At 38.2% G+C, this 8,720-nt stretch overlaps 1 protein-coding gene across 1 annotated transcript in view; it reads right to left on the reverse strand.

The window, feature by feature from the left end:
* tent4b (terminal nucleotidyltransferase 4B) overlaps positions 1-8,234 on the reverse strand; it is a 37,005-nt gene extending 28,771 nt beyond the window's left edge. The window contains exon 1 of the mRNA XM_041787227.1: positions 7,332-8,234. Within this exon, the coding sequence (XP_041643161.1) occupies positions 7,332-7,885 (554 nt within the window). The 5' untranslated portion in view covers positions 7,886-8,234. The remainder of the gene's footprint in view (positions 1-7,331) is intronic.
* Between the last annotated feature and the right edge of the window lie 486 nt (positions 8,235-8,720).

Consider the following 8,720-nt stretch of genomic DNA (forward strand, 5'->3'; position numbering starts at 1 on the left):
TTTTGATAGTGTCCATACTATCTCTGTGTGGATGAAATTTTTCTTTATCCAATGGAATATCAGCAGAAAACTAAAAAAAAAAAAGATAAGAAAAAAAATCTTGTCCTGGCATTAACTGTACTCTTAAAAATATGATTCAGGTTAAATAGATGCCACTGTTACTGAAAAATCTGATATCAAAGGTCCTACTCATTTTTTCATTTTGATTGGTTAGTGCTGATGTTTCAGAAGTTAGACAATTCCATCTGGGAGGACTAGGTGCACAGCAACAGGGAAATCAGCTGGTGATGAGGGCATTGTTGTTGTACTCAGGATGCTAAGCACTGACATCACTCAACTTTGCACAGAAAATGGACACTGCCGTCACAAAAAAGGTGACAACAGATTCAGCCCCTCTTTTCTTATTTGGATTAAGACATCTTTTAAAAAATGCATTGAACTGTCAGTTCCCACCCTGAACAAACCTAAATTACATTTAAACATAATGCAAAGACACAAACTGACTCAACTTAACACAAGGGGACTTAAATCACATTTCGCTCAGTGTCCTTTCAGCCTCAAGATTCTCAAGATACACTGATATCCCACCAGAGATCATCAATAGTAGCTGTCAAAAAACGTGAATTTATATGCAGCTTTTGTATCTTCTACTGCAAACAGATCTGACAAAATATGATTATCTTCCTTTACAGTTGGAAAACCTTCCTTTACACAAATTGATGGCAGTGAAACAAAAGCAGAATGTTTTTATTTTGGGTTTCAAACTGCTGTAGTAAGCCAGATAGCATCCAAAGCCATGACTTGCTAGATACAAACTGCCAGTCAGAAGAGAGCTGGAGGCGGCAGTCACGTAAAAGCAGACACCATTGCTGCAGAAATTAATGTAGCCAATTGTAACTGTAAGTGATGTTATGAAACCAGACGATTCTGTGTTTTTTATTACATTTGCCTAAGAATGTTTATATTTGGGTTGCATTTATCCATTGGGAATAAAAACAAAAGATACTGTTTTAAACACCTTGCTACCACTTATGTTTTGTGTTACACCAATGCATCAAATTGTTTCCAGTGTCTCTGTTAGTGTGGTTTAACTGTGTTTTAAAAGTGTTTAGCTGGTTTAAAGTGTCTTCCACTTTGAAATACCAGATCAGCTGAACTATAAAGGAATTGTCTTAAAGCCATTTAAGAATTAGTCTTGAAAATACATGCATACATTTGGCAAACATGTAAACATCAAAAGGGTTATCTGAAATGGTACTGGCAACTAAAAGACAAAAAGTAACAGTCTATCTAGTGAATCACCTTTACCCATCTGATTTCAGCCTCTCTCGGTGCCTCTATCTGTTGTAAAGGTAATGGAACTAAAGACTGCATCTCACCTCCACCATAAAATCTACAACCCAACACAGGATGGTTACACAGGTTATCTGGATACAAATGGGCCACTGCTCTTCAGTGCTTTACTGGCTTCCAGTGCCCACAACTGAAATCTTAACAATTGTTGCACACCACCAGAACTGAGATGGAAAACTCCCTTAGAGCTCCTGTTCTGATTGGACAAACACTGAAAGGGCTCCGGTTTCTCTCTCTGGGAGGGTTGGTTTTGTTTTGTGGGAATGTGGCCGTGTGAAGCATGTAAACACTGATCCTTTTCCATCATGAGGCACACTGCCTGCTCGTATTTCTGCTCCAGAAAGACTGGAGATGTGTAAAGCAAGAATAAGCACATGTCCTGCTTCTCTAGGAAACCCCTCTGACCAAACATAGTAGAAAGACTATCCCATTAAAACTGCACTTAAGACTTCAACCACCTTTACAGATGTGGCTACTTGCACATTTTAATGCATCAAAAGGGAAATTTTATGAAGACTGATATTGTAATAGCCAATTAAAAAAATGACTGACACAAAAACTAGAATTTAATCTAGGAATCATTCTTATGACATTAAATGTTCAGTCACTTGAAAATTATACATCTAAGATGATCACTTCCCTGTGGAATTTCTAATCATGGAAGTGAGCAGCGACATGTCTGCAATGTCTCTTTGAGCCATGTTATAACTTACATATATAAAAATCATAGTTAATGGATAATATAAAACAGCCATATTCTGATTACGCAACATTCAATATGTAATAGTCTTACATTTGGTAAAGTTTAAGAGCAACCTAGAAACAGTGAAAGAAGCAATTTGAGAGGCGAAAAGGTGCAGAATCTCTGTGTTGATAACCTGAATACATCATAGTTATGTGGGGACAAAAAGTAAACCTGAAAATGCTTTTAGCTGCCTACTCAACAAAGCTGGGATAATTTTGTTTCAAGTGTTCAAAGGCTTACCAGAGTTTTTCCTGGCTCAAAGTGAGGCAGAGGTGGTATCATACTAATCACGCACACTCAGATCTTTCTAGGGGGGTCTAGGGGTGTGCCCCATAAGAAAATAGGTACATTTTCAAATTAATAAGATAAATCTAGTGCACATTGAGAGCAAAATTAAGAGGCTAAATCTGTTAAAAAAAATTCTCTACAGTTTTTGCTCTTGTAGTACCTCAACCACAGATGCACTGATTTCAATACGACTGACCAATTCTAATTTGGAACTGTCTGTTCTGACCTACCGATTAAGTTTTTAGATGATGCCAGTTTCTGTCCCTTCTTTTTTTTGGGGGGGGGGGCTTCTATGCCTTTATTGACAGAGGCGGGCAGTGGACAGAAATGGAAACAGGGATGAGAGCTAGCCCAATCTTTGTCAACACACGTTTGCCCTTCAGTTTCATAAAAAGAATATTACCAAATATTAATTAAATAAACACAACATGCTAACCAGTGTTCATGTGTGACAGACAGAGCATGCAGAAGTGTGTGCATATATACATGCAGCGGGCTTTCATATGTCTATCCTACAGCATTAAGTGGAGAGAATGCAGAAATGCAGAGAAAGCCTTATGTTTCCTAAAAACTTACAAGGCTCCCCTCGCTTGTGTGTGTCTTTAGCTCACGTTTACACAGCACAGCGTTGGTCTGTGCTGAGGGGGATAAACCTACGAAATTTAGGAATCACGTTCCTTTTCTTCTTTTTTAGGCAGTTTTGTCTGCCTGTTGCTGATACAGTGCCACCACACCAGCGTAATACTACAATTTTAAGTTAAAATGACATCCACCTAGTGCTATGCTTGTCAGAAAATAACAGTTTACATGATATCAGAAGTTTGAGAGCTGGAGGCGGTACAAATTAGAATTACTATATAATTATATAATTAAAATGCTAGAGGCTACAGCCTCATGATTGTATATGCATGAAAAACCCTGCTTACAGAGTCTCACATTGTTGGGTCTAAAATACTCCTACACTTTAATGCCAGTTAGTCAGCAAGTCTTTTAATGCTGTTGGAGTGCTACTGGAATCCCATGCTTCATCCAGACACATACGCTAGGGTTTGCCTTAGAACATTATGTGAACTGATTTCTGGAATTTAAGACATTTATGACACTCTGTCCACACCTGGCATTTTAAGCACTGGCAGGGCTCACAACCGCAGTCTCAAAGTGCTACAAAAGCTGACTTTTTCAGCTGTAGTATATGTAACATTGTTTTTAAACAGTTCTGTGGGCATCGTATTCATATTTCCTGTTTTTCTTAAGGAAATATTAACAAGGAAATAGGAATACATAGGAAACAATGTAAAAGAATCCTACCTGGAAGCGGTAGCAGGTGTAGATACATTTTAGACTAGTTGAATCACTTTCCTTTCCACCGTTATCAGAACTCCTGCCCTTTCTTGGTTTTGATTAGTCATAAGAAGCAGCAGTGACAATCTGGGCGATGTTCCAGAAGTTAAACTGGTTTCAACTGTAAGCCCTAAGAACACTTGCCTACATTGGCACAGCTAGACCCTAAAGCACTGGTTGCTTGCATTTTCAATACAAATTAAAACCGCTTTCACTGGTGAAAGTGAGTGGAAATAGGTCGTAATGATGTTAAGTTGTCCCAGCATTACTTGTAAGTCAATCAAACCAACCATTTTGTGGTTTGACCAAGCTTTTTATGCACAAAACTTTTTAGACCTACTTAAAGCCCCTGATTGGATAGTACAAAAAGGACCTGTCCCAAACTTTTGTATTCTAATCAAAATCAAGTATTTCAACATGAAAATCTAGAGGCAGCACAGACTGGTTAAAAAAGGGATCTATATCTGAACATCTGACTAAAGGAGGGGTGTCAAACTCAATTACAGCAGGGGCCGGATTCTTGATTCAGATCTAACCTGAAGGCCGAACAGGCTCACCTTTTTAACCATGAACTGTTAACCTCATTTCACCAGTAATAAAATATGAAAGAAAATCTTGCACCGATGATAAATGATTTTGAGGTTAAAAAAGTTAAAAAAAAAAAAAAGATAAGTTTAAAGGCTCATAATCTGAGAAAAGCGAATGTATTCGTTCAAAAAGGTCACAACATTAAATTGAAATAAAAACTGTGTTGTTTCAAGGCAAATATTTTAGAAAGAAAGTCAAAATTATGAGCTTAAAAGGTCAAAATATGAAATGAAATTTGTAATCATGCAATTTTAAATCAAAACGTGATTCAAAATTTTTAATTGGCAGTCTAAAAGGTCAAACTATGGGAGTATGAAGTCAAAGTAAGGAGTTAAAAATATGAGAGAAAATACAAAATAATAAGTTAAAAAGGTCAAAACATGATATGAATTTTTAAATTATGAATCTAAAAGCTCAAAATATTGTATGACAGGTCAAAGAGTCAAAATGCTCAAAGTACGAAATAAAAAAGTCAAAATTCCAATTTTGAGTCCTTATCGTGAGATGCAAAATTGAAACTAAAAAATTAAAACAAAAATCAATTTATTTTCCCACCGTCCAGACTTCTCTATCCAATTATTTTAACCTCTTCTTAAGATTTTATGACTTAACAAGAATATCTTAAATCATCATGGATAAGCTGATATCTTTATACTTGAGGGAATCTGCATGCTGATGGGCCAGTTATAAAACAGAAATATCATATGATCTTGCGGGCCGGATTTAACTGTTCCTCGGGCCAGATTTGGCCCTTGGGCCTTGAGTTTGACACCCCTGGACTAAAGAGAAGCCTGCCATGTTTGATTGATACACTGTAACATGCATGTTCCATGCAGGAAAGCATGCGCTACATGTGGAGATCTGTGGAATTCACTTGACTTAAAAACAGCAGCCACGCACATTGTGCAACATTACATGTGTGCATTTTGAAATACATTTCTTGTAATGCTACAGAGCATATTAAGAAAGAGTAGTTGTGGTTGGACAGAAAGCCCTCAGTGGTAGTGAGTGTGATCGAGGCTGTGAGGTTCAGGTTCTGGTATTAGCAGAGCTAATCACTAAAGAATGTACTTATGCAAACACACAGAGCTTCCTCATAACTATAAACGAGGATCAGCCAAACACAGCGCTCCACACTCTGCTGTTCTGCTTGTCTACACATGTCAAACAGAAAGGGTGTGGAAGGGGGCAAACTCTGCACCTCAAAGGTCTTTAAAACAAAGCTCCACCCCCTCTAATATTTTCCCCTGGTTGTAATACATTTAAAAATTGGTTTGGAAAGGAGCTCCCAATGTAGCAAATAGGTAATACATGCCTTGTGTATTTGTTTTACCATGTGACTAAATACTGTTGAGAGAAGCTCTAGTAGGAGCAACAGTGTAAGCACAGTTGAATGCTGCCTAATGAGTCAGATCTCTGAAAGAACCCAAGCCTCTAGTTTATGATTCACTTAATTGCTCACTTAATTAAAGAACTATTCATTAAATCAAAACTCTGATAAGTGAAAGGAGTGAAAAAACATCAAAGATGAACAGCAGCTTCATAGCCCAACTCCTTACCTTGCTGGATTTTACCAGCACTACCTGTTGCTATTGTATAAGCACTGTATAAGCAGTGAGCAAACAGAAACCAGTTTTAACTACAACTTTGACGAACCCTTGCCGGACTGTTTACATTTTCAAACATTGCATTATTTCAGGATAATTCAAGGGTGAGAAGTGCAACTTTTCTTCCCCAAGTAGCAAACCACAAGAATCTTGCAGAAGCTGTGAAACCATAACCTTTAAATCATGTGAGCAAGAGCAGCTTTCTTCTCTTTAAAGAAAGTGAATTCTCTAAATAAATCTCCAGGAGGAGGAAAGCTGAAAGCAATGCCTGTTAAGGTGCTGAACAGCATTTGATGTGATTATTAGTTTATTAACAGTTAAATTATCTTGAAGATTTTTAGTGATTGTTGAAGTTTCAAAGAATACTGAGAGGGAGTACATGGGTAGAGGGTATTTCATATTCATAAAAAGAGCCATGTGGTGAAGGTGCAGAGACATGCTGCAAAGTTTAAATTTATGATGATTCAACTTGGGATTTGTTCACTAACTTACTAGGTATATTCTGAGTCAATCAGATTTTTTGAAAAACGTGTGTAAAAATTGTCTTTTTCTTTGCTGGTTAAGTAGATTTTGGTTTCACCACTCCATTTTATTGTAATTTATGTTGTTTTAAAATCAATACTTGAGTGCTATGTATGTACATTTCAACTGTCTGTTGTTAAGGATGCACATTTTTAGCTTTGTATAATACTGAGACATTGAATCTTTATTTATGCACTTATCCATCCAGTCAATCATGTCTGTAGTATTAACATTCTTGCAGCACCACATCTCTGTAGAAATAGTTTTGTTTTTTTTTTAAAGGCCCTTATTTTGATTTATGACAATATATTTTTCAGATAATCTACGGTTTTTCTAGGCTCTTGGTACAGTTCAAGATGTTGAAAACTTTAATAATTATCAGATAACTCTTGCACTTTTCAAAATCAAAATCCCCACAAAGGGGGAGTAAAAGTTTTAGGTCTAACGGCAATGTTATAAAAAGTTTTTTAGTTGGTGGTTTAAACTAGCCATCAGTAAAGTGAAAAAAACAGTGAAGACATCTGTGCTAAAAAGAAGCTTAGGTATTAAGTAACGTGATAACTCAAGTAAGCAAACTAAATGTAGTAAATACGATTGACGTAATTAATACCCCATCAATGTATATAACAACTATATATAATGGTATCAAGTTATCCAACTTAGGATTCAGTGGGTGTGGATGAAAAGGTGGGTGTGGTGAGACTTGCAACCTCAGTCTTCTCTCTGGTTGTCATTTCAGTGTGTGCATGTGTGTAATACGTTGAGATAGCAGTTTAACTATAAAAAATTAAAACTCCTGGTTTACATACTGAGAGCAAAACATCATTGTTGTCTCCACCCTCAGCACTGATAACCAACCTGTCTAAATATATAAAAGTGCTCCTTACCCGATGATTCCTTCAGAGTAGTTCCTTACTTTCCATGGCGTGCCCGTGTAACCGTCGTAGCCCCCTGTGCTGAAGCCGCTGCCACTGTTCAAGAGGCTGGAATTGAATCCGAAAGTGCTAGCTTTGTTGTCTCTTTTCCTTTTGTTGGGGTGTCCGTCCGTCTGTCCCTTCCACAGCACAGCGACCCCGCTGCCCTGCTGCTGCCCCCCTCCAACGACACCGCCCCTGCCAGTGGCTCGGTTGTTATGGTTGCTATTGGTTTCCAGTGGTATAAAGTCCCGTTGTTCCGTTATCTCTCCGTTCCCCATTGAGGTCGACATCCCCTGAGTCCTGGCTTCACCGCTACCGGTGTTTGAGTCAAGTACCCCGTTTCTGTTGGTGGGGACAGCTCCCGACGCCCCGTTCACGATCGCTTTCAGGCTCTGAGATCCAGTGGTGAAGCTGTTATTTACATGCAAGTACCCGAGTCCTTGTGTCGTCTCCCAAATCTGCATCCACAGGTTGTTAGCTGGTCCACGTTGTTCTGGTTGAAACCAGGCGATTCTCGGATCCATCAAACGGCACTGTAGGCAAACCGCCCCCCCACCCCACCAGCGAGCAGTGCTCAGCTCGTGTGCAGCTAGCCAGATCGCTAGCTAGCGTTAGCTAGCGTGCTATAGCCTCGTAATAGCTGCCGCTAGTTGAGGTACTCCGCTGCTTCTAGAATCTGGTAAAAACAAAACGCTCCTTCTTAACGACGACAAAAAAAACAGCTGTCAGCCAAATTCATCCACAGTTAATGTAATAACAGTAATTCTAGTGTTAAAAATTCAAGCTCAAGCGAAAGTTGGGGTTGGAGACTGAAGAAACGTGCTATAGCTGCTTGTCGAAGTGCTTCTCTGACCCTTTCCTCCTGATCGTGGGTCCGTCAATGGCGGAGTGTACATTGGTAATGCGCATGCGCCAAGTGAAAGGGGGCGGGTTGATATTTGTTACGCAACAGACAACTGTTTCTTGTTACATAACTTCTAATTTATCTTTCTCCCATAGAAGTGAAGTAGACAAGGTGTTAGTACAACTACGCTAAACCGATATATTACCTAATAGTTATCATTTCAACACATTTATATACATATTTAAATATGACATACCGGGATTTATCCGCATTTAAGTGAGTGATATTTAATTTTGATTAAGCAATACTTTTACATTTGAGGAGCTAAGTTAAAGACATTGATTTATATTAAACTTGCATCAGTTCTATTAAGTTCTCAATTCAATTTTTTTCCTCGCAGTCTCCCATAACTCATTTCCATACCTTCATATCCATGTCCCATAATCTACAATTCGCTTTTATTGCTGCTTTTATTAATAAAGGCATCATAACCTACAGTAATATTAAGCACACAG

Source organism: Cheilinus undulatus, linkage group 1 (assembly GCF_018320785.1).
Source record: "Cheilinus undulatus linkage group 1, ASM1832078v1, whole genome shotgun sequence".
NCBI classification, from domain to species: domain Eukaryota; kingdom Metazoa; phylum Chordata; class Actinopteri; order Labriformes; family Labridae; genus Cheilinus; species Cheilinus undulatus.